The sequence below is a fragment of the Macrobrachium rosenbergii genome, chromosome 10 (genome assembly GCF_040412425.1).
Source record: "Macrobrachium rosenbergii isolate ZJJX-2024 chromosome 10, ASM4041242v1, whole genome shotgun sequence".
Taxonomy (NCBI): domain Eukaryota; kingdom Metazoa; phylum Arthropoda; class Malacostraca; order Decapoda; family Palaemonidae; genus Macrobrachium; species Macrobrachium rosenbergii.
In genome coordinates this window covers 34,372,777-34,399,976 of record NC_089750.1, presented here as the reverse complement: position 1 = coordinate 34,399,976, position 27,200 = coordinate 34,372,777, and the positions used below count along the sequence as shown (strand labels likewise).

Here is a 27,200-nt window from a genome sequence, read left to right as displayed (position 1 = left end):
CCTCCTCCACATACAACTTCACACTCATTTAATTTCCCATTCGTATATCTGTCATTTCTTGTTCTGGGTAGACTTTTACCCTGTTTTTCTTAAAAAATGCATACCCCAGCAACATATACTTCTTCCAGCCTTATTTCTGCAACTGCAACCAACTCAATAAACCTTGCACACACCCTTACTTCCAATCTCCAGTCCCTGTCACATATCCAGCACAGCCCTGCTTCTGTGCTATGTTTTCTTTTATTTTCTCTTATGCCTCTCTGAAAACCATGTTACCGCTACAACCAGTATCAACCAATGCTTTCAACAACACTCCACCACATTCTACTCTAACACACAAACAACGATCTACTCATTCCCCAAAACAGACGTTCCCATTCACGAACCCTTCTCTTACATCCAATACATCTATCCCTTCCATACCAGAGGGCTCACCCCGGTAAACCCTCCCCCACCCCCACACTTAGTTTCCCTGGGGTTGTGGTCTGGTACAGCAGACTTCCTTCACATGACCCTCCATTCCACATCCTTCACACTTACTCAGAGGGCTCTTACATGTCCAGGCAAAATGCCCACTCATTCCACAGTTTCCACAATGACTTCCTTTTCTCTACCCACACTTCCACTCCTAAACCTCTCTCAGCTTCTACTCGAGCCCCTTTTCCCGTTATTCCCCACATTCACTTGCACATTCTTTGTTCCTCTTTCTATCCAGCCTTTCCTACACTCCTCCAACAAAGCTCACATCACACTTAGCCCCTCACTCACCAAAGGGTCCTTATACATCCTTCCATTTACCACCTCAGACCCAGTGTATATCTCCTTTGGTTCATCCTCATCTACTCTCAGGTCTTCTAGGATCTCTGCAACATCCTCCCAATTTAAGCTCTTCCCTGACCACCACTTCCAGTCTTTTTTCTTCTCATTCAAAATTACCCTAATCTTCTCTGGAATGGTGGCCAAGAACTTCCTCAGGAGGTGCTTGTTTTCCTCGATTCCTTCCTCTCCATACTTCCTTCTGGCTAAAGCTTCTATCCTATGGGCATACAAGCCAACTTCCTCCCCAGCCTTCATTTTTGCCTCCTCGAACCTATCATCCTTCTTGTATACAACACTTCCTGTCATATTCTCTTCACTTGCTTAATCACTCTAATCTTCACAGACTCATACCCTGACTCACTCTCACACATACTCCTATAGCACATCTTCAACCACCCATCCAAGAACTCTCCCAGCTGTTTTATCTGCATACTTTCATTCTCCCCATACTTTTGTCTACAATACTTCTCATAGTCATCAAAAAACTCATATATGTCTCTTCCCTTCCCGATGTTAAATTTCTCAATCCGGGGAACCTCCTCAGGAACATTGTTTTAGCCTCTTTCTCCTCTGCCTCACTCAAACTTTCACTACTACTGCTACCACTTCCAATCTTCCTATCCACCTCAACTTCTGAGTCTGAACTATTCCTCAAAATCTGGGAACTTGGCTCCTCATTCCTCACACCTCTCCCGTTTTGCGTTTTCTTCTTCCTTCCCTCTTTTTTCTTATTATTGTCTTCCTTATTGCTATTCAAACTGCCATGTAAGTGAACTAATAGCTATGTCATTACTTGGTAAGTGCAGTCATACCTCAAACTTATGCGAGGTTAGGTTCCAGACCCCCTCACGCAAGGCGAATTCCCGCTTAAGTTTGGCACAATTTCTAAAAATGCTAATAAATGCTTATTTTATAGAATTTAAACACTAAATATGACCCTAATCATGCTCCCAAAGTATTAAACTAACTTTTAAATGAAATTAAAGTTACTGTAATTTCTTTTAAAAGTTAGCTTAATACAGTACATTACCCTTTAAAAAAAGAAATAAATGGTTGACATAAAAATATAGGTGTGTGGAAATTAGTATACTATTTCTCTCTCTACCCATTCCACCGATCTATTTTTAGAAGTCTTCTCAACCTCGTTTTTAAAAACTATTTTATTCTGTCTCTTTCTCTTCATTCTGAAATGCTCTATGTTTCTTTGTTTTAGAACGGCGCATTTACAGTTTGTAGATGGTACAGGTAAAATTAGATCAATTTAAAATTATTTACTGAACAGGTAAAGACATACAGAGAAGCAGTAATATATTGGTTGTGCTAACTATGAACAAGAGAGCAAGAGATAACAGTTGTCCTTACTTAAGAGAGTGAAATTTTTTATGAATTATTATGGACAGAGAGAGAGAGAGAGAGAGAGAGAATTATGTAAGCAACCTTTGACCCGCCAGTCAGCAACACTCCCCCTTCTTGTCATGTTGAATTGACATGTCTGACAGCTTTGCCTTCAAGCCTCTTCACAAAAGATGAGGGAAAGATGTTTGTTTGTTTAAATTACATATCACATACGAATTTTGTAATTACGGTGATATTATTATTATTATTATTATTATAATTAATATTTGAAAATTAGTACTTATTATTAGGTAAAAAATTTACTTATACAAAACAAATAAACATACATGTACCATAAAAATTCTCTCATCTCAGTAAAAGAGGGAGAGAGAGAAAAAAAAATTATTACCTCTTTATTTAATATTTAATTTACACATAAAAGCTTAAGAACTTATAAATTACTTAAAAAATTAAACATAGACATTTTTGCAGGGTTTCTCAGTATTCGCAAATGTTTGCCTGTCTGTGAAAAACTCATGTATGACAATTAGTTAGGTTCCAATGAAAAGTTCGCGTGTCTGTGAATTCGCGCAACTCGAATCGCAGAAGTTTGGGGTATTACTGTATATATATAAAACTTAACTTTATTATAAAAGTATAATTTTCATCTTAAAAAATGTATTAAGTCATGAAAAAAATAAAAAATCAGTAATTAGAGAATATTGCTCTTCAAAAAAATCCGCGAATGTGAATTTTATTTCTTTCATCAGTCTGGCATCATCCGAAATATTGTCGAAAATCGTAAGAAATCCTTATATTTAATCCTTTGGGTATCCTGAAAATGACATAACATGCATTTTTATTGAGTTTTTCATAAAAAACCTCCAAATTTTGACAATTCTGCCATTCTGGAGTCATATTTCTTTCGTTGGACCAGCATTGTCAGTAATATTGTCAAAAATTGTAAGAAATCCTTACTTTTAATCCTTTGGGTATCTTGAAAACAATGTGACCTGCATTTTTATTGGGTTTTTATACAAAAACCTCCAAATTTTGACAATTTTGCCATTTTAGAGCCATATTTCTTCCATCAGACCAACATCGTCTGAAATATCATCGAAAATCATAAGAAAACCTTACTTTTAATCCTTTGAGTGTCTTGAAAATGACGTAACCTGCATTTTTAGTGTGTCTTTCATAAAAAACCTCCAAATTTGACCTTTCTGCTATTTTGGAGCCATATTTCTTCCTGAGGACCGGCGTCGACCAAAATATCATCGAAAATCATAAAGAAACCTTGTGTTTAATCCTTCGGGTGTCATGAAAATGAAGTAACCTGCATTTTTATTGAGTTTTCTTCAAAAGAACTCCAAATTTTTACCATTCTGCCATTTTGGAGCCATAATTCTTCTGTCAGATTGGCATCGGACTAGTGTCACCCAAAATATCATCAAAAATCATAAGAAAACCTTACTTTTAATTCTTTTAGGGTCTTGAAAACAATGTAACTTGCATCTTTATTGAGTTTTTCATCAAAGAACCTCCAAATTTTGACCATTCTGCCAATTTAAAGCCATATTTCTTCCGTTTGATGGGTATCAGACTGGCGTCGTCTGAAATATCATCGAAAATCGTAAGAAAACCTTACTTTAATCTGTTGTGTATCTTGAAAATGATGTAACCTGCATTTTTATTGAGTTTTTCATTAAAAAAAAAAACTCCAAATTTTGACCATTCTGCCATTTTGGAGCCATATTTCTTCTGTAGGATTGCTGTCGCCCAAAATATCAGCAAAAATCATAAGAAAACCTTACTTTTATTCCTTTGGGTGTCTTGAAAACAACATAACCTCCGTCGGACCGGTGTTGTCTGAAATATCGTTGAAAATCATAAGGAACCTTACTTTTAATCATTCAGGTGTCTTGAAAATTATGTAACCTGTATTTTTATTGCGTTTTTCATAAAAAAAAACTCAAAATTTGTACCATTCTGCTGTTTTGGAGCCATATTTCTTCCATCAGATTAGTGTCATCGGCGTCGTAAACCTGGAACATGCCTTGTACCCGGGAAATGATTTGTTATCAATATATTTGAAGAGTATCGTAAACTTGGAACATTGTAAGCCGAGCCCATCTTAACCCGGGGGACTGCTTGTAGTTGTCTTTAGTTTTAGACCATCAGCTATGGGCTTTCAACTCAGGCACAGGAGTCACTAGTACTCTACGAGAGAGTCCTTTTTCCCTGTAAGGATCCTGAGGCAAGTCTTGCTGTGATTCCAACACCTGGTGACAGTATTGCCAGTAAGGATCACATAACAGGCATGAATGTTGAGAAGCTTTTTCTGCTCATTAAAAAGGTTTTAGTTAGCTTGGCTGAACAAATGCTTTTCTGGCTGCACTAACCCACCATCCTCATCCAATGTGGTAGTCAGCTAACTTTAAAAGTAGGTAAGCTTCATTGCAAATAATGAAAATTTTTGACAAAATTAATTATTTGGATACTTACCTACTGTTAAAGTGGAAACCCACCCAGCCTCCTCACATCTTAGTGGGTGGTGATGAAGAATTCTGACAAGAATGGGAACATTCTAGCACCACCTGGTGGGAAATAGATGATTACAGAGACAGTCCTAGGGGGTTAGTTAAGCGTTATTTGGATTTATTTTGAATGCTGATAACACTTAGTGGCATGAAGATATAAGCTAACTTTAACAGTAGGTAAGTATCCAAATAATTAATTTTATCATGAAAATTCTCATTTTATATGTAAATTTACTACTCTACTTCTTGGCCTGATTTTGGAAAGTTTTTGGCTAGACTCACAGGAGCTGAAGCAGATGGCTACTGGAGAACTTAGAATTCTGAAGCACATTATTTGGGCTGTTGTCTGATTCCCCATTTTACTCTTCAGAGGACAGTTGTGTCTTGAGATTTCATTTGTTGCGCAAAATGAGCTATAAGTACTATATAATGGGTTTTATGGAAAAAGGTGATTGGTTTGGGAAAAATTGCTTATTTTGGAAGTGTTGTGTTACCAGAAATGGTAGAAAAAAATTCTGTGTAGAATTTTTGATATTTTAGAATTTAAACTCACTGATATCTCCACATTTTCAGTTTGTAGCATGTCTTCATGTCTTATTTTTATTAATTTCAGGAAGCAAAATTTTGTCTGGTTATCCGAGGAGGACGCCTTGGTCAGAGTGTATTATATGATGCAATGCGAGCTGGCTGCATTCCTATAATTGTTGCAGACTCATATGTTTTACCATTTTCAGAGGTAAGGAATCTTTCTGTACATGCATCAGAGTAGGTTAGAGTACTTTAATGGTTAGTCATATATATGCCTATATCTGTGATGTGTAAATTGTAGTGTTAACTGACTCATGTTGGTCAAGATGCATAAAATTTCACTGCACGTGCTGACACCATATCCTCATCCCCCCCCCCCCCCGTAAAGGGGTCGTGCCATCAGTGTATCTCATGCGGTGTGCTGTAAACAGTACTTAGGTTCTTGCAGCACCCCTTCCGGCCCTTAGCTGCAACCCCTTTCATTCCTTTTACTGTTTCTCCGTTCATAATATCTTTCTTCCACCTTACTTTCCACCCTCTCCTAACAACTGATTCATAGTGCAACTGCTTTGAGGTTTTCCTCCTGTTTCATCTTTCAAACCTTTTACTGTCAGTTTCAGTGCTGAATGACCTCACGGGTCCCAGTACTTGGCTTTGGCCTAAATTCTGTATTCTGTTCTATTCATTTTTTTTCTTTTCTGTAAAAAGGAAGAGGGAGCTTGAGGGGCTTGAAGGAGGGCACTCCCTATATGATTCATGGGTTCTTTTTTTCAAAACTTTCTATTCAACAAATTTCATCAATAATAATTAACCTTATAATTACCATGCTGTTTTATGCACTCCTTATGCAGTTTTCACTTTCAAGTATTCTGAAGTAATACTGGAACCTCAGCTTAATGGACTTCAGCTTAGCTGATTTCATTCATATGCCTGAGTTTGGAAAGATAAGAATATTTTTTTATAATGGAACTTACCTCTCCATTTTATAGGTTTACCTTTCATGCCAATGAAGGTAACAGATAGCAAATTTAAAGGTTCTCCCAGTTTTTTATAAGTACCACTCTATACTGTATCTGTCTACTTCCACATCCCTCTACCAGGGGACCTATAGGTACAAACAGCAGATGGCATGTACCTGTAGTATCCTTCTGTCACTGGTGTAATGAACTGGTGCTTGTGGATAGTGAAATTGGTCCCATTTTTAACTGATTTACGGTTTTCATGCCACATTCTCCCTCCTCTTGGGAGTGTTGAAGTCACTTTTCCTCTGTTGATGCTTCTTTGCCTTGGTGGAAGCGCCTTCAGGAATCTTTGATTTCTCATTCGATGGAATCAGTATCTGCATGGCGTAAGGATCAGTTGTCCTCTACTCAGACTTTGCTTACCCCTGTAGCTTCAACCAACTGTATCCTTAGCATGCAGTCTTCAGGTTTTTTCTAGTATGCTTGTTTCTTATCAGGATTTGAACCTGGGCAGTGTCACAGATCCTGCTTTGTTAGATTTGCTGCCTGCCACCATTTCTTTTTCTGTGAAACATGGTGTCCATGATCCCTGGTCTGGTGAACCCCGTGTCTTCTGTAGCTCCTGTTCCATCTACCTTCCTGAGTGCTCCTTTGCTGCTACCTCAGGAGCTGCTTCAGCTTCAGTTTCTGTTGAAGAGGAGTTGGATTCTGACCCTGACAAGGAGCTTGCAGTTGCGTGGGTTTTATGACAACTTTTGACACGTTGTAGGGAGAAATTCCCACATTGTTTTTCAGAATATCATAGACTGAATACAAATATTTTTTCAGAATATCATAGACTGAATACAAATATCATGGATTAAACACTCTGATATACAGAAAGTAGCTTGGAACACTGCACAACCTGCAATAGTGCCTCTTTTAAGAGGTTACTCTCCTTGTGTAAGAAGTTCCCGTATTATTTTGTGGAGCTTGATAAGCCAGATATGAAATCATAGAGGGTAGAAACCTTGGTCACATTTTCAGCTTTTGTTTTATCTTGGGTAGGTTCAAGGCTGTATGGCAGATCTTGGAAAAGAAAGTTTCTTCCAAGAATGCTTTATTCTTGCCTCTGTATATGGGAGTAGGAGGGCTGTCTTTTATATTCTTTACGTCTCTTGCCAAGTCTTTAGGTAGCATTAGGAAAGGATTGGTCCCATCATAACTCTTTGTCTATCTGGGGATGCAGCTAAGTCTCACAGTTTTTTTAGGTTTTCTTGTGGTGGAATGTTTTGCAATTTCTTTTCACTTCTAAGAGGTTTTCAGCTATTGTAGGAACTTCCAGCAAAACAGTGTAGATGAGCTTTTGAAACTACAGTAATAGGCAGAATATTTGAAGCTTTAGTTACGTCTCTCATGGGAAGTAAAGAACCCAGACCTCACATTTTTTTAGATTCTGAAGGTCTGGGGCACCTTTAAAGTGGATTTAGAAATGTTAGGTGTATGATCGTGTTGGAAGTCACTTCACACCAATATCTCAAACTCCTAGCAGTCTGAAAGAGCTTAAAGCGTTACAAATACATGGTAAAGCAAAGATAGCTGTGTTCTCAGACAACACACCCTCCTTACTTTATATATATTTACACTTACATGTATAGTAATCTCTCAGCTATCCAGATTCATCTTATCCAGAACTCAACATTATATGGATCCCAGGAACCAGAGATATATATATATATATTAAATATATATGTGTGTGTGAGTGTGTTTTCACTAACTTAGATCCGCACACCATTGCCAACCTTAAGTTTTTTTATTTTTATGACTATACAGTATATATATATATATATATATATATATATATATATATATATATATATATATATATATATATATATATATATATATATATATATATATATATATATATATATATATATATATATATAGAAAATCATCAACACAATCACGTGTGGAACAGAAATAAATTTCTGACTCACGTCGGGATCGAACCCAGGTCTCTCAGGTGGAAAGCAAGGCGTTACCCACTGGGCCATACAAGTCTAAAAGAAGTTGGAACCTGAGAGCAACTGCACCCAAGGAATTACCTGGGCAAGCTAACTGCTTGCATACCAGCGAGTTTTCCCCAACTTCCCGACTCAGCAATGACCCAATAGACAACATTTCATTGAATTATCCCTTCTGAGTGAATAAGATAGAAATCATCAACACACAATCACGTGTGGAACAGAAATAAATTTCTGACTCACGTCGGGATCGAACCCAGGTCTCTCAGGTGGAAAGCAAGGGCGTTACCCACTGGGCCATACAAGTCTAAAAGAAGTTGGAACCTGAGAGCAACTGCACCCAAGGAATTACCTGGGCAAGCTAACTGCTTGCATACCAGCGAAGTTTTCCCCAACTTCCGACTCAGCAATGACCCAATAGACAACATTTCATTCGAATTATCCCTTCTGAGTGAATAAGATAGAAATCATCAACACACAATCACGTGTGGAACAGAAATAAATTTCTGACTCACGTCGGGATCGAACCCAGGTCTCTCAGGTGGAAAGCAAAGGCGTTACCCACTGGGCCATACAAGTCTAAAAGAAGTTGGAACCTGAGAGCAACTGCACCCAAAAAATTACCTGGGCAAGCTAACTGCTTGCATACCAGCAAGTTTTCCCAACTTCCCGACTCAGCAATGACCCAATAGACAACATTTCATTGAATTATCCCTTCTGAGTGAATAAGATAAAAATCATCAACACACAATCACGTGTGGAACAGAAATAAATTTCTGACTCACGTCGGGGATCGAACCCAGGTCTCTCAGGTGGAAAGCAAGGGCGTTACCCACTGGGCCATACAAGTCTAAAGAAGTTGGAACCTGAGAGCAACTGCACCCAAGGAATTACCTGGGCAAGCTAACTGCTTGCATACCAGCGATTTTTCCCCAACTTCCCGACTCAGCAATGACCCAATAGACAACATTTCATTGAATTATCCTTCTGAGTGAATAAGATAGAAATCATCAACACACAATCACGTGTGGAACAGAAATAAATTTCTGACTCACGTCAGGATCGAACCCAGGTCTCTCAGGTGGAAAGCAAGGGCGTTACCCACTGGGCCATTCCTTGGGTGCAGTTGCTCTCAGGTTCCAACTTCTTTTAGACTTGTATGGCCCAGTGGGTAACGCCCTTGCTTTCCACCTGAGAGACCTGGGTTCGATCCTCACGTGAGTCAGAAATTTATTTCTGTTCCACACGTGATTGTGTGTTGATGATTTCTATCTTATTCACTCAGAAGGGATAATTCAATGAAATGTTGTCTATTGGGTCATTGCTGAGTCGGGAAGTTGGGGAAAACTTCGCTGGTATGCAAGCAGTTAGCTTGCCCAGGTAATTCCTTGGGTGCAGTTGCTCTCAGGTTCCAACTTCTTTTAGACTTGTATGGCCCAGTGGGTAACGCCCTTGCTTTCCACCTGAGAGACCTGGGTTCGATCCCGACGTGAGTCAGAAATTTATTTCTGTTCCACACGTGATTGTGTGTTGATGATTTCTATCTTATTCACTCAGAAGGGATAATTCGAATGAAATGTTGTCTATTGGGTCATTGCTGAGTCGGAAGTTGGGGAAAACTCCGCTGGTATGCAAGCAGTTAGCTTGCCCAGGTAATTCCTTGGGTGCAGTTGCTCTCAGGTTCCAACTTCTTTTAGACTTGTATGGCCCAGTGGGTAACGCCCTTGCTTTCCACCTGAGAGACCTGGGTTCATCCCCCTTTAATGAGTGAGTCAGAAATTTATATATATATATATATATATATATATATATATATATATATATATATATATATATATATATATATATATATATATATATATATATATATATATATATATATATAATATTATATATAGTGGGTCCCCTAGATCACAGATCAGCAATCACGCCAGTTATCATGGGTTTTTCTGTGGAACTTATCTCCAAATATATTGTGGAAAATTCATTAATTCACGAATTTTTTCGTAGAGCAATATTCACTAATTACTGTATTTCTGGGTTTTCCGACCTGTGTCACCCAGTGAAATAACCATTCAGCACTTATTTCTAGGTAAATCCATTGCTAAATATACCAGAGAAAAGCTAAATGCCAAGCTGGAGTTACTACCCCCAGTGCGAGCTCCATGAAATGGAGTCGTGTATGTGAAAGGGTGAGATTGTCACAATCACAGGTCTCCGCCTTGTAGACATTCCCGATGTCAAAAGTCCTACCGAGTGAGGTGCCGATACAACGCCCGCACCACTCGCGGACTGTCAACACACCAACGCCACCTACATTCCATTTTTAGCACGCATCGCTTCTTGTTGAAATTTTCCTTGGTGCGCTTATTTTGTGCCTTAATTTTGGATATTATGGCTTCATCTCAAGATTCTTCATCTCCTAAGTTGAGTACCATCTCTGTATTTTATTTTAAGCGGTTGAGGCTCCTTATTTCCCTCTAATTTTGTAATTAGGGGGATTTATAACGCCCGCCTCGACCGCCTTCCTCCCGGCCTCATGTGACCTTCAGTCTCGGTACGGGGTTTTTATCGGGGCTTCGCTCCCCTGCCTTTTATTTATGTTTTTTGTGCCTGATGTTTATCCAGCATATTCATAGTGGCTTAATTCATTATTTAATTCTGTTACCCTTCCCTGGGGATGTGCGGGTCCTTGTCGCTTAGGCTACGAGTTTCCCCCTCGGGCCTATCCGCTCTTTAACCAGTTTTATATGGGTTTTATTTTGGACCCTCACCTCCTCCAGCTCGTGGGTTTATTATTTGAGATGGTACAGTTATGCTTATTAGGTTTATTTTATGCCTTGCTCACGGATGCTTTAGATATTTACAGATTATGTTCATTGTTTATTTTTAGTGAAGGTCTCCCATTTTCCCTCGGCGCTCATATTGCGTTGGGTTTGGTTCTCCCTTCTACATGTGTCTTTTATTATTTGATTTATTTCTTTTACACCTTAGTGAGGTTAACTATTTAGGCTAGTCTGTTAGATACCGTTTCCCTCCTGAGCTACCTCCCTGACCGCTGGGCGGCTGTGTTAGGTTAGCCTAGGATTAGGCTATTAGCGATCTGTTCCCTTCCTTGGAAGAGAAGGTTAGGTGTGTAGGAGGGCCTCATGGTTGGCGCTTCTCTTTGGTCGTTGTTCGGTTGGAGGTGTTTGGCCTGCATTTCCTCCCTCTCCCTATTTCGGCCTTTCCGTTTGGGCTACTGAGTCCTAGTAAGGTTAAGCTGGAATAGCGAGGGTCTCTTACGTAGCCTACCCTTGTCCGGACCGCACCTTCGGGACAGTTTCCAGCTTCATGTGTATCCCCCGCTCGTACCACCTTCCCCTGCCTCCCTGCTCTTTTCCCCTTGGTTCGTTTTCACATATTTTGTTAACTTACCAAGGTTTGAGAGCTTTTGCCCTGATCCTTATGTTAATAGCCTACACCCCTTCCTCTGCATTGATTGGTTCCCCCGTTCTCTCTACACAGGATTTCCGACCTTACCTGGTCAGCACCCTGTCAAGAACTTGTGTGGTGTCCGGGGGTGCCTCCCCACTCCACTCCTGGCCACCATCCCTTTTTACCTTTCCTTGCGCACTTTGGCCTTTGAGGGGCCCCTATCCTCTCTTCTCTCGGTTAGTCGTTCGTACATGTTCGACCTCTCGGGAGAGAGAAGGGGTGGGACTCATGACGTCCGGGGAGTGCTCACTCACCCCCTGGCCATCTCTACTGGTCCCCCTCCCTTGGCCTGTCCCCCTCCCTTCCCTAGCATCAGTGTGTTGTTTTCCCCCAGCCAGGGTGTCGTTCTCGTAGACCGTCACCTCATGAAAAAATTTTGTGCATGTAGCCAGTTAGAGTTTTCCACCTGACTGTCTTCTGTCTCATTTTCACATGTCACTGACGTTATCCTCCGTTCTATTCATTTAGAACTTGTCCCTTTCCCAAGTATCTATCTTTCGTTGACTAGTCTAATTTTGCATTTTCCGCTAGTAGTCAGGCTTTCTCGTTGCTCTCATTTCTTATACCACTCCGGTGGGTATGGTGTATGGTCGGTCGGTGCTCACCACACCTCCTCCGCCGTCACTATATCAGGGTAACGTGACTCCCCCGGCTACAAGCGGAAACTTTTTTACCGCTTAATCATAAGTTAACTGTTCACTGTATATGTATTGTTCTTAATTTTGTTGACGCATGTTTTTAACGGGACCTCCCTGTTTCTCCGGATTAACTCTGGCGGTCCCTTTGTTTTGTATTATTTTATTGATCATGTATGATCTAGTAGACCTCTTATCATTCCGGTATGTTCCAGTGGGGTCTATCTGGTCCTTTTACATGCCCAGTCAATCTATTATCCTAAGACGCTGCTCCGGCACCCTACTCCGGCGGCCTTATCAGCATACTCATGTACTCGTCCATCTACAGATGGTTCGTTGTCAGGAGCAGGGGTGCACGGCAGTCCTCCAGCAGGCGAGCGGACATGAGGTCTGCAGGTCCCACTCCGGGTGCGCTGTCCACGTGGGGGACCTGGTCGTCTGGCACCCTGATGGCTGTGAGGTGTGCTACGCTCTCTATGAGCGGGTTCTGGATGAATTGGTAAGTTAGATTTTCCTTTTCCGATTCATGCTTTCTTTTGAGTTTTGTCTCTTATGGATAATTGGAAGATATTAGTCTTCTAGGAGATTTGGTTAGTTGACATTCTCCTTCTTTCAGATTGACCGCAGCTCTCGTGACTCTTCGCTTTTGACTCTTAAGTCCTGGGTCAGCAGCTTCGGGAGGAACGTCGGGGCAGGCAAACCCTACATTCTTTCCAAGGACATCTGCAGCGTTCTCTTCCCCGGCGCCTGGATCTCAGCGTCAGTTGCGGATGAGGTAGCCGCCCCTTTGATCGCTGGGATCTGGGAGATGACTTAACCCTCCCAGGAAGACGCAGCCGCGTGCGGAGAGGTCACTGAAGACGTTGCGGCCCTTAATTTGAACTTGGAGCCCATGAATGTGGACCTGGATCTCCAAGCAGGTAAGGGGGTAAGTGGGGCAGGTGACTATCTCTTTAGTTCTCCTTCTTCTTCTGCTTCCTCTTTCAGGGGATTCGTGAAATCCTCTTGCCTTATGGACGGTGCAAGGTCTACCGTCCCTAAGGTCAAATCTATCAAGAAAAAGACCTTAAAAACCCAGAAAGTCCGCTCCGGGGTTCCCTCGAAGGCGTCACGGGCTCCTACTTCTGGTAAGGGTTCACGGACAAAACAAAACAAGGAGGTTCCACCCCCTCCTTCCTTTGATGCAGAAACATTTGCCGAGCTTCTTATGCAGAAGCTCGACAAGAGAGTTGACGACAAGCTTTCGCAACTCTCCTCTCAGCTTTCTTCATCTAATGCTTCCGTGCTTTCCCTGTCGCAGCAGGTTAAGTCCCAAGGGAACTTAATCTCGGGGCTCATGAGCGGCAGAGCGGCCGCCAGACCCTTCTCCGTCCCGGACGCCTCCAGCCTTCCTCCCTTCGATAAGGGGAACCCTTGGCGACTGACCCTTTATGCTCCTCAGCATGAAGGTACCCTGACAATTGAGGGCCTAGGCACTCGCAGGCTGGAGGAACTTGAATTCTTCCCTCTCGGTCTGGAACCTCCTTATCCCGGTTTTGCCAGGCTTACAGAGGAGGCGTGGATCCGTTCCGACAAGGTCCCAAAGGAGACGGTCATCTTCCCGAGGGACCAAGCTCAGTCGTCTCTGCTTCAAACATTAACGGAGTGGCAAGCAGAGAACACCAAACTCACCCTGGCCAAGGGTGTCTTTACAATGTTCACTTTGGGAGAAATTCTCCCTAACCCTGCACTTCAAAAGTGGCTTCCCTCACTAGCCAAGCGTGCATGGAGGGTAAACCCCTTCCTCATCTCCGGGAGACAGATCCCACCTCTCTTGTCTTCCTCGGAGATTCTGAGTTTTGGGAGGGAGCCCCGGCCACTTTCACAGTGACTCGGCTCGACCATGACTGCGCCTCTAACTTGTTCAGCGAGCAACTCCCTAAGATCCCGGATTCGCTCCTGAAGGCTGAAGCTGAGACTAAGGACAGGCTTAGCAGGTCTTTAAACTCTCTGACTTTGGCGGAGGCAACGTCAGTGGTCTACAGCGAAGACACTTTGTTTCAGGTCCTGACGAAATCTCTCTTGGCGAGTTTTCAACAGGACCTTTACGACTTCATCACGGCCCGGATGAACTGCCGGAAGCACATCTTTTCGGCAGCTTCCATCCGTCATGAGCCTAACAGGCTTATGAAGAGCTTCATCTGGGGAGCTAATCTCTTCCCTCAAGAAGAGGTTGATGCGGTCCTAGCTAAAGCAACTAGTGCCAATCAGAGTTTCCGCTCCCGTTGGGGCCTGCCTTACAAGCGTAAGCAAACGGAGCCCGCCGGACCCCATCCTAAGTCCGGTAAGAAGTTCAAAAAGTTTAAACGGCTCCTGCTCAGACTGTCTTGCAGGCTGTCCAGGTCTCCACCCGGCCAGCCTTCAACCTCGCACACTCAGCCTCAGCCTCAATATGTGCTGGTTCAACCAGCTCCTCAGTCTCTCGCTGCCCCTCGTATGTATCTTCTTCCCGGCTTTCAATGCTTCATATGAAAGCCAGGGGGCATTTCGGTCTATCCAGAATGCAAGGGGAACTAGGGCCAGAGGATACTACAGAGGCAGGGGAGCACCTCGCTCCTCCTTCCGAGGAAGGGGAGGCAGAGGCTCCAGAGGAGGCAGACCATCTCCCGCCCAGTGAGATATCTCAGGTAGGCGGGAGGTTGTACCATTTTCGGGACCAGTGGAACTTCAGTCCCTGGGCCCAGAGCATAGTCTCCAAAGGACTGGGGTGGAGTTGGTGCAGAAGTCCTCCCCCCCTAGTCAGGTTCCATCAATCACCGTCCAAGGCTCTGAAGGACTTCGTGAAAGATCTTTTACAAAAGAGGGCAATAAAGGAAGCGAGACACTTGAAATTCCAAGGCAGACTGTTCAGTGTTCCAAAGAAAGGTTCCAGTCAACAAAGAGTAATTCTAGACTTGTCCCGTCTAAATTCTTACATTCAATGCGACAAGTTTCGAATGCTTACAATCTCGCAGGTTTGGACCCTACTGCCCCGTGGAGCCGTAACCACCTCTATAGATCTTTCAGACGCTTATTATCACGTCCCGATTGTGAGAAGGTTCTCTCCTTATCTGGGGTTCAGACTGGGAAATCAAGCATACTCGTTCAGAGTCATGCCATTCGGTCTCAACATAGCCCCCAGAATCTTCACCAAACTGGCAGATACGGTAGTTCAGCAACTACGGTCTCAAGGGATCATGCTGGCCGCATACCTGGACGATTGGATCATTTGGGCATCCAACGCCAACGAATGCCGGAAAGCAACAACCATAGTAATCGGCTTTCTGGAATCTCTAGGCTTTCAAATAAACAGGGAGAAATCCCGCCTAGTACCGGAGAGTCGCTTTCAATGATTAGGGATCCAGTGGGACCTACGTTCACACAAACTATCTCTTCCGCCGGCCAAACGGAGAGAAATAGCCAAGGCAACCAGACAGTTCCTCAGAAACAAGAAAGCTTCCCACCGTACCCAAGAAAGAGTCTTAGGTTCTCTTTAGTTCACTTCGGTAACGGATCTTCTACTGAAATCCAAACTGAAGGATATAAACAGGGTATGGCGGAGCCGAGCCAACGTCAGGTTCAGAGACAAGGTGTCTCTAATTCCGCCAATTTTGAAAAAGAGACTCCGGCCTTGGACAGCAGTCAAGAGCTTATCGAATTCAGTACCGCTTCAATTTCCCCCTCCGGCACTAGTGATTCACACCGACGCTTCTCTAAGCGGGTGGGGAGGATACTCTCAACACAAGAAAGTTCAGGGGACTTGGTCTACTGTGTTCCGCCAGTTCCATATCAATGTCCTGGAAGCTATGGCAGTCTTTCTAACCTTGAAGAAGCTACATCCAAACAGTCTGATCCATATAAGACTGGTCTTGGACAGTGCAGTGGTGGTACATTGTATAAACAGAGGGGTTCCAAGTCGAGCCGGATCAACCAGGTTATGATAGCAATATTTTCCTTAGCAAACAAACACCGGTGGCATCTGTCTGCTACTCATCTAGCAGGAGTCCGGAATGTCATTGCAGATTCCCTATCCAGGACAACTCCACTGGAGTCGGAATGGTCCCTGGACAAAACTTCATTCAATTGGATTTGCAGTCAAGTTCCGGGTCTCGAAGTAGATCTCTTTGCAACAGAATGCAACCACAAACTTCCCTGTTATGTGGCTCCCAACCTGGACCCTCTAGCACACTCCACAGATGCAATGTCAATAGATTGGAACAAGTGGCGGAGGATCTATCTGTTTCCTCCAGTAAACCTGTTACTGAAAGTCCTTCACAAGCTCAGGACATTCAAGGGCCAGGTAGCTCTGGTGGCTCCCAATTGGCCGAAGAGCAACTGGTTTCCGCTTCTTCTAGAGCTGAAGCTTCGGTGCTTACAAATTCCCAACCCAAAACTGATGCAAATAGTACAAACTCAGACTGTGTCAGCTTCCTCAAGAATTCAGAATGCCCTAGCTTTGTGGATTTCATGAAGTTTGCAGCTCAGAAAGATGCTAATATTGACCCTATTAACACTTTGTTCCTAGAATCAGACAAAAGGGAATCCACTCTCAGACAGTATGACTCAGCAGTTCAGAAATTAGCACTCTTCCTAAAAGAATCTGAAGCAACCATAATGACCACGAACCTAGCAATTTCATTTTTTAGGTCTTTATTTGAAAAAGGTCTTGCCTCAAATACCATTACTACAGCCAAATCAGCTTTGAAAAAGATATTTTTACACGGGTTCAATATTAACCTAACGGACTCTTATTTTTCTTCAATCCCTAAAGCCTGTGCCCATTTGTGACCAGTAACCCGTCCACACACGGTTTCCTGGTTCTTAAATGATGTCCTTAAATTAGCCTCAGAAACTGATAATCAATCTTGTTCATTCCAAAGTTTATTGAGGAAGACCTTATTTTTAATTAGTTTAGCTTCAGGTGCTAGAATTTCCGAGCTGTCTGCCCTGTCTAGAGAGCCCAGACTCAGTTCCGAAGGTTCATGACCTTAGAGCGGTGGCCACCTCCACTAATTATTTCCATCACATGAATTTTGAGGATCTTACAAAATATACAGGGTGGAAGTCTCCCCTGGTTTTCAAACGCCACTATTGGAAATCCCTAGAAGCTCTAAAATTCACCACAGTGGCGGCAGGAAGCATTGTTCCTTCCTCTATTTAACTCCTTTTCTTTATATTCGGTCACTTTCCTCCCTCCTACCTGCCTCACTTATTCCCTTTCCATCACCTCCGGGTCAGGCATACTTCACAGCCTGTCTCCTGACCATGTTGCAATTTTTGTATTTGTCCCCTGTTTGTAACTTTTAAGTACGTTTTATGTCTTTTTGTTCTCTTGTCTTGCGGGACATAGTTCTCCCACCTTACTATAGTTTATGTATTGGAATATCTATTTTGCTACTTGGATAATTAAAGTTCTTGTGGAATTATAGTTTTATTTCTTTCCATTACAAGTTTCTTTAATTTTTCAGGATGGTATTTTGTTTCTGTTATTATATCACCGGGTGACACAGGTCGGAAAACCCAGAAAAAGGATTTTGACAAAGGAAAAATCTATTTCTGGGGAGAGACCTGTGTCACCCGGTGACCCACCTCTCTTCTTCCTTTTCCCCCCCTTGATAAAAATACCATTCCTAGGTGGTGGGTGCTAATATGGAATGTAGGTGACGCTGGTGTGTTGACGGTCCGCGAGTGGTGCGGGCGTTGTATCGGCACCTCACTCGGTAGGACTTTTGACATCGGGAATGTCTACAGGGTGGAGACCTGTGATTGTGACAATCTCACCCTTTCACATACACGACTCCATTTCATGGAGCTCGCACTGGGGGTAGTAACTCCAGCTTGGCATTTAGCTTTTCTCTGGTATATTTAGCAATGGATTTACATATAAATAAGTGCTGAATGGTTATTTCACCGGGTGACACAGGTCTCTCCCCAGAAATAGATTTTTCCTTTGTCAAAATCCTTTTTTCATGACAAAATAAATTTTTTATGAAAAAAAATTATTTACTAATTTTCAAATATTAAATTTAATGTAAACACAGCAAAATATAAATAAAATGCTAAATTAAAATCCCACAAAATCACAAAACAGCTTACCAATGTAAACACCTCAGTTTTCTCTCTCTCTCTCTCTCTCTCTCTCTCTCTCTCTCTCTCTCTCTCTCTGTCAGTATACATATCCTTTAATGAAAAAAACCAGCAAAACAGCAATAAAAAGGGATTTTGACAAAGGAAAAATCTATTTCTGAGGGAGCCCCTGTGTCACCTGGTGAAATTCCTTTCTTGCACGAATTTCTAGGTATAAATATTGCTAAATATACCAGAGAAAAAAGCTATCAGGAATGCTGGAGTTACTACCCCCAGATCGAGCGCCTTCTTATACCAAGAAGGCGTCGGTATGGATAAGGGTGAGTGAAGAATCACAACCACAGAACCACACTCGAAAGACATGCCAATGGCAAAATCCCTCGGAAGAGCGGAGAGCCGTACCAGCTCCCACACTCACCCGCCCGCCAAGCGGCGACCCCAGCGCCATCTGAACTCATTCCAGTCTAGCACCACCCTCAGGCTTTGCATGCCAAAGCAGGGGGGGGAAACCAGATACTGGGGGGGTCACCGGGTGACACAGGGCCTCCCTCAGAAATAGATTTTTCCTTTGTCAAAATCCCTTTTCTGAGTTCGTCCCTGTGTCACCCGGTGAAATAGTAAGGGAGAATCATGTCAAGACTGCCAAGATACAAAATAAACAAAAAGGTGATCATGAACAAAAACACATGCTATGAAAAAAATAGATTTAATATGATATCCCAGCAAAGCAAAGAGAATCAAATCACAGGTAAGTACGGGTGGAACAAAAACACCCAACAATACAATGTCATAGACAGGTAAATATAAACTATACATAAGAGAAATACACAATATATCTTATACAATATAAAAAATGTGAAGTATAATGAAAAATAAAATAACACAAGTACCTCTAGGCTTAAAATCTAAATACACAGCATAACGAAACACAATCACCAAGACAAACAATAATAATGGCAATACTAGTATCAATTATGAGGAGTAAGGCAGTGAGGCATGATTGATCCAGGAGAACAGGCAGAGAAATAAATGAGGCAGGCAGGCGGGGGGGAAAGGATAAGGGTTAAGGATAATTAAGGTGGGGGGATGACACTCTCCACAGCCACTGTAGAGAATTTCAGAGCTTCGAGTGATTTTAGATAGTGGCGTTTAAACACTAGAGGTGATTTCCATCCCGTATATTTGGTAAGTTCAGCAAAATCCATATTATGAAAATAATTAGTAGAGGTAGCTACCGCACGGATATCACGAACCTTAGGAACTGAATCCGGGTTGGCCTGTTTAATGAAATACAGAATTTGCTGTCTTATAGCATTCAAAGAAAGAGTTCCACCTTTTTCCCTGATAAAGAGAGGACCCGACATACACTGAGGAGTTCTTTGTAAGTAAGCCTTTAGGGTAAAGACTGGGCATAAGGACCGGTCTTGTGGAAGAGGCACCACCTTCCAGGGGGACCACCTGTCCTGAGGGTCTTCATTTTTCGCTAGGAACCTATGATCAGGGGAAAGGAGAACTTCTCCCGACGGGAGGAAATCAATGTGATCATCACCTCTAGAGAGAGCAGATAGCTCTGAGATTCTGGCATCTGAAGCTAAGCTAATCAGAAACAGGGTCTTCCTTAACAGATCCAGATAAGAGCATTGTGAGTTATCAATATCAGAGGCTAATTTTAGAACATCGTTCAGGAACCAGGTAACAGAATGTGGGCGTGTTACCGGCCTCAAACGGGCGCATGCTCTAGGGATGGAGGAAAAGTATGAATCTGTAAGGTCAGTCTTAAAACCATACAAAAATACCTTCTTCAAGGCTGATTTAGCTGTAGTAATAGTGGCCGGAGCTAGGCCTTTTTCAAACAATGATCTAAAGAAAGTAACCGCTAGGTTAGTAGTCATAGTCTGAGCTTCAGATGCCTTCAAAAAAGATGCTAATTTTTTGACTGCTGAATCATATTGCCCGAGAGTAGAATCTCTCTTATCGGATTCTAGAAACAGAGTGTTAACGGGGTCAATATTTGCTCCCTTTTTAGCAGCAAATTTTATAAAGTCCATAAAACCAGGGCATTCTGAATTTTTAAGGAAGCTGACACAGTCTTGGTTTGTACTACTTGGGTCAGTCTGGTTTTGGGTATCTGATGACACCGCAACTTGAGCTCCAGAAGCAGAGGGAACCAGTTGCTCTTCGGCCAATGGGGGGCTACCAGGGCTAGTTGGCCCTTGAATGACCTGAGTTTGTGTAGTACTTTCAACAACATGTTTATTGGGGGAAACAAGTAGATCCTCTCCCAATTGTTCCAATCTATGGTCATTGCGTCCGTGCCGTAGGCATGGGGGTCCAGATTGGGAGCCACATAACAGGGAAGTTTGTGATTGCTCTCTGTGGCGAACAGATCCACTTGGAGTCCCGGAACCCGGCGGCAGATCCAATTGAACGATTCCCTGTCCAGAGACCACTCCGTCTCCAACGGAGTAGTTCTGGACAGAGAATCCGCCACCGCGTTCCCGCACCCCGCTAGGTGGGTGGCTGACAGATGCCAGCCGTGCTTGTTCGCCAGGAGAAGATAGCTAACATCACCTGATTTACGCGACTGATTTTGGAGCCACCCCTGTTTATGCAATGAACCACCACGGCGCTGTCTAACACCAGCCTGATGTGAATCTGGCCTGGGGCAAAGTTTCTTCAGAGTTAGAAACACTACCATAGCTTCCAAGGTGTTTATATGGAACTGTCGAAACATTATAGACCGTGTCCCTTGTACTTTTTGTTTTGGTGAGTACCCTCCCCAGCCGCTTAATGAAGCATCTGTGTGGATTACCAGAGCTGGGGGAGGAAATTGAAGGGGGACAGACTTCGAAAGGCCTTTGACTGTGGACCATGGTCGAAGCCTTGTCTTCAAGATTTGCGGGATTGAAGAGACTCTGTCTCTGAGCCTGACATTGGCTCGTCTCCGCCACACTCTGTTTATGTCTTTTAGTCTTGCTTTCAAGAGCAGGTCTGTCACTGAAGCAAACTGAAGAGAGCCGAGAATCCTCTCTTGAGACCGGCGGGACGCTGCTTTGCCCTTCAGAAATTTTCTGGTGGCGGCGGCTATCTCCCTCCGCTTGGCCGGCGGGAGGGATAGCCTGTACGAGGTTAGGTCCCACTGGAGACCCAGCCACTGAAACCGAGACTCTGGAGTCAGGCAGGACTTCTCCCTGTTCAATTGAAAGCCTAATGACTCCAGGAACTCGATCACTATGGCTGTAGCCTTCCGGCACTCCTGTACGATTGGGGCCCAGATTATCCAATCGTCCAGGTATGCTGCTAGGGAGATCCCCCGGGACCGTAGCTGCTGAACAACTGTTTCCGCTAGCTTCGTGAATATCCTGGGGGCTATATTAAGCCCGAAAGGCATGACCCTGAAGGAGTAGGCCTGTTTCCCTAGTCTGAAACCCAGGAAGGGGGAGAAGTTCCGCGCAACCGGGGCGTGATAATAAGCGTCTGAAAGATCGATAGAGGTGGTGACGGCTCCACGCGCAGTAGAGTCCGTGACTTGAGCAACTGTAAGCATGCGAAATTTGTCGCATTGTATGTAGAGATTTAGACGCGACAGATCGAGAATCACTCTTTGCTGGCCGGAATCTTTCTTGGGGACAGTGAACAGCCTGCCTTGAAATTTGAGGTGCCTCACTTTCTTTATTGCTCTTTTGTTGAGAAGCTCCGTCACAAAGTCCTGTAGGGCTTTGGAGGAGGGTTGATAAAACCTGGTCAGGGGAGGAGGGTCCTGATCCAGCTCCAACCCAGGCCTTTGGACACAATGCTGTGTGCCCAAGGACTGAAGGACCACTGGTCTCTGAACCAGTATAGGCGTCCACCTACCTGACTGGTCTCAGTGGGAGGAAGCAGGTTTGTTTCCTCTACTCCGCGCCACTTTTCCCCGGGAGACGGATCCAGCCCTGCCTCTGTAGGGGCTCGACCTCTACCCTCCCTTGCGCTCCTATTAAGGCCGTGAAAGACCCCACGGCCTTCATAGGTAGGGTTGTACGCCGAGGAGACGCGTATAGGCGCAGCAAGGGATTGGGCTGGTTGAACCAGCACATACTGTTGGGGTTGAGCCTTGGAGGTGGACGGTTGGTTCACCGTCAAGACCGGAACTGCCTGAACAACCGTCTGGTGTTGTGGTGTCCTGTGCTTTCTATAACGTTTCCCAGGCCTATTCTGGGAACCGCTAGACTCAGGGTCTTCCGGCTTAAAGGCGGAGATACCCCACCGGGCGCGCAGACTCTGGTTAGCCCTGGTTGCTTCGCCCAGGACACTGGAGACTTCATCTTCTGGGAAAAGATTGTCTCCCAGAAAGAACTCTTCATGAGTCTGTTAGGCTCATGACGAATGGTGGCATCAGCGAAGATGAACTTACGGCAGTTCATCTTTGCCACCATGAGGTCGTACAGGTCCGACTGGAAACCTGCTAACAGGGATTTAGTCAGAACCTGAAACAATGGCTTCTCTGCCAAGGAGACAGCGGTCGCTTCTGACAGGCACAGCAAGTTTAAAGACCGGCTCAACCGACACCGTGCCTCGAACTCAGCCTTCAGGAGAGCTTCCGGAAGCTTAGGAAGCTGCTCGCTGAACTGGTTCGATGCGCAATCTGCGTCCAATTTACTGACAGTAAATGTGGACGGAGTGTCTCTCCAGAACTCGTCACCCCCTGGGAAGATCAAAGATGTAGGATCTGATTCCCGAAGCTGAGGCAAGGGTTTGCCATCCAAGCAAGCCTGAGCGGTTGCGATAGCAACCTTGTTCAGGCAGGGAGTGGGCAGCTTATCTCCGAGAGAAAACATAGTGAAGTTGCCCTTGAAGGGGGTCAACTTCGTGTTCTCCGCCTGCCACTCGGAAAATTGCGCAAGAGAGCAGATTGCGCCTGATCCCTAGGGAAGATCACCGTCTCCTTAGGGACCTTGTCTGAGCGTACCCAGGCTTCCTCCGTCAGCCTAACGAAGCCTGGGTAGGGGGGCAAGAAATCAGCCGGGAAGAACTCCAGTTCCTCTAGACGCCTGGTACCTAGACCTTCAATGGTCAAGGTGTCTTCATGCCGGATAGCACAAAGAGCAAAACACCATGGGTTCCCTACATCAAAAGGAGGGAGGGTAGCAGTGTCAGGGATCTGATATTGTGGTCCGGCCCCACCGGAGCGTGCCATATCAGCAAGGAGATTCTCCTGACTCTGAAGCCTCCCCGTCAACTTTGAGAGTTTGGCCTCTACCTCCGTAGAGAACCTCTCCAACAACATCCCAGCAGACGCCTCAGGGTCAAAGGCAGGCTGGCGAGGAGGGCTGGGCCTGGCCACCCTCTTACTCGCTCCTTTGCCCGAGGTACCTGGTTTGCTCCCGGAGGCCACAGGTTCAGCAACCTTTGGCTTCGACGGGGGGAAAGGGGATGCCTTGCGGGAAGACGAGGACTTGAAGCCCTTCGCCTTCCACGACTTCTTCAACTTGAGGACAGTAGACTGAGCGCTGTCCCTGAAGATAGAAGATTTAGCAAAGCCCTGGAAAGAAGATACAGAGGATGAAGGGGAATCAAAAAGGGTGCCCGCCCCCACTGCCTCACTTACCTCTCTACCTACCTCCTGGTCCTGCTCGGTATTCATGGGCTCCAGGTCCAAATCCAGAGCAGCGACGTCCTCCGAAAACTCCGCGTAAAGGGGGTCCTCTTGCAGTGGCTGGGTCACGACCCAGATCTGCTCGATGATGGGTGTGGCCACATCAGCTGGTACGGCCGCAGCGATCCGGGTGCCGGGGTAGAGCAAGTCCCTCAGCTTCCCGTCGAGGACGTAGGGCTTCCCTGACGGAACGTTCCTCCCGAACCCATCCCGAACCCAGCCACCCAGGCGCGGAGAGACTCGAGGGCCTCCTTCTTGGAGGACTCGTCGGCCTGAAAGGGAGCAGGGAATCAAGGAAGGGCTAATATACCGTAAAATATATAAGCGTTAGAACATAAGATATGAAAACATAGCAAACTGTAACTAACGTGAAGAACGAAAGTAAGCAGCTTACCGACTCGTCCTGGATGCACCCACAGAGCGCGTAGCAAACCTCACAGCCTTCCGGATGCCAGACGATCAGGTCATCAAGCCGGACCGCACAGCCAGCGTGGGTCCGACACACCACATGCCCGTAGGTTTGGTGGAGGGTGGCGGTACATCCAGGCTCCTCACAACGAACAGTCTGTAAGTGTGAACAGTATATGAACCTACCACTCTAAGAAACTTAAACTAAGCAGGCACAGGTATTTTCAAACTGTACTGCCGGAGCACTCCAGCGGAATGAAAAACCCCGTCAGAGACGGGCCTACCAGAAAAAGTAACTTAAATTTAAGGTAAGCAACGAGCCCCTCCACTGCCGGAATACTCCGGCGGAACGAGAGAGCCGAGTCAACAGGACCCTTACCACAAGGGATGCCGGGAATAAAACGGCGGAACCCAAGAGTAGGATCACCGGACTCTGATAACAATAACAAGAAAACAAATATATATCCGACGGCGGGATTAGCCGCCGGGAACAATAAAAATGCATATATATACAGAGGATGGTAACATAATCGGTTAACAATCAGCATTCCCCGGAGTCCGGCACCACCCCCTCCGGGGATCCCAAGCCTCCACCGCTAGAGAACAATAGAAGGGTGAGGGTACAAAACACCACAGATCCACAAGGGCAGGTGTAAGCGCCAGTCAACCCAACTAGAGCATCCCGAACGCCGGAGCGAACGCGGGACAAGGCTGAGAAAAAAGTAACTCTGAGAATGTTCGAAAACCTGCTCGATCCTAGGAGAGCGGGTTAACGAGACACTGAGCCAAGAAAAATGCCATCTGGGACCAGCCCTGGGAGGGAACGAATCCCTCCACCAGGGAAGATCCAACAACTTGGGGTGGTCGTCGGACACCGACGTCACCTGCGCGAGAAGATGACAAAAAGCTGGACCCAGGGTAGATCAGGGTAGAAAGGGGAGGGGGGGGAGGAGTTGGTTGGGTAAGGAAGGGAGTAGGCAGAGCAGAGGAAAACAGGAGACGGGGGAAGATGCCTTCACCTACTCAACTGTAAACACAACCACACTAGGTAAATAATACCAGCTTGGAGAGATCATGGCCTACCCCGAAGGAAAGGGAAAGGAATAGCGACCTAAGGCCTACATACTCTCACCCCACACATAGACGTAGCCTATGAAATAAAAAGGGGAGAAGGAAAGGGAGGGATGAGGAAACAACAGGGAGAGAAATTCCCATGCCGAAGACCAACCAGAGCCGAAAGAAAGGGAATGCTATAAAAGCATGGAGGAGACACACCCACAGAAAAAACCTCTACCCCTCCGTAAAGAAGGGGGAGGACAATGGGGTCTCACTCCACAACCCAAACAACGGTCAGTGGATGGAACAACAACAGAAACTCCCTATACCTGCTGATCCCCTCTGCTCGCCTAACCTAACCCAGGGTGATATGGAGAGCAGGAGGCCAATAGGCGCAAAATAAAAGCCTAACATACACTAGGCAGGATATAGGGAAACCCCACACAAGGGAAGTTAACCAGAATAATAATAAATCACCATCATATATACATTAAACAATAAAATAATCTTGTGCTTGTGCTAGGCACGTAGCCTAACCGAGAGAAGCGACAGGAAGTAAACAGGAAAACTGTACCTGACGCCCCCATGGTAACAATTAATAATTCTAAGCAGTGAAAACATGACGTCAAGCACAAGCAAAATAATAATTATAAAGCCATAACTGTCCAAGGGGAAACATCCTGGGGAGTTACTAAGCGGGAAGATGACGGGAACCCAGATGCAGGAACCCTAATGATGCGGTTCAACAAAATTATCATTAGGGAAACACCGAAAAAACCCAGCCCAGGAAATGCCACCAGGATGAATCCTAGGGGAAATAACGATAAGCAATGTAATCGACAAGGAGAAGCCCAAACAGAACAAGCTGGACGGGCGTACCTCGCGGTCGACATGGCTGACTAGGGGACGCCGTAGCGTCATAACAGAACCACGTATAATTAATAAATACGGGCTGAAACAGCCAAACTTATCATAAAAACCCCACAATAAGATAGTACTTAACTTGGATACAGTAAAGCTGCTGGACGACATGCTTGGAAAGGCAAAAAATGGCCAAAAGCACAAGAACAAAAAACTCAGCAACAACAGCGATCATGTGCTAGAAATGGAATGAGTTCAGATGGCGCTGGGGTCGCCGCTTGGCGGGCGGGTGAGTGTGGGAGCTGGTACGGCTCTCCGCTCTTCCGAGGGATTTTGCCATTGGGATGTCTTTCGAGTGTGGTTCTGTGGTTGTGATTCTTCACTCACCCTTATCCATACCGACACCTTCTTGGTATTAGAAGGCGCTCGATCTGGGGGTAGTAATCCCAGCATTCCTGATAGCTTTTTTCTCTGGTTTATTTAGCAATATTTATACCTAGAAATTCGTGCAAGAGAGGAATTTCACCGGGTGACACAGGGACGAACTCAGAAATGTTATTTCACTCACAGAATCCATTTACTTTATGTTGTATTATTATATTGATCTATTATCATCGTAATATGGTTTTAAAAAACAATCCCGACATTTGTAAGTGTTTTTACTGATGTAAACATGTGTACTCAGGTACATGTTGCCCTGTTTTTTCTTTTTTTTGATTTACTGTTCCATACTTCATTACAAGTTTAGTTGACTCAATGATTATCACACATAAAAGTACACAAGAGAGTATTTTATTACTGTTGATGTTTCATTTCTAATCACCGAAAAAATA

At 44.5% G+C, this 27,200-nt stretch overlaps 1 protein-coding gene across 2 annotated transcripts in view; it reads left to right on the top strand.

The window, feature by feature from the left end:
- The window catches only part of sotv (exostosin glycosyltransferase sotv), a 546,319-nt gene that overhangs the window by 226,877 nt on the left and 292,242 nt on the right, over nt 1–27,200 (top strand). For both annotated transcript variants that reach the window (XM_067110140.1, XM_067110141.1), the window contains one exon: nt 5,308–5,430. In XM_067110140.1, coding sequence (XP_066966241.1) covers nt 5,308–5,430 — 123 coding nt within the window. The remainder of the gene's footprint in view (nt 1–5,307; nt 5,431–27,200) is intronic.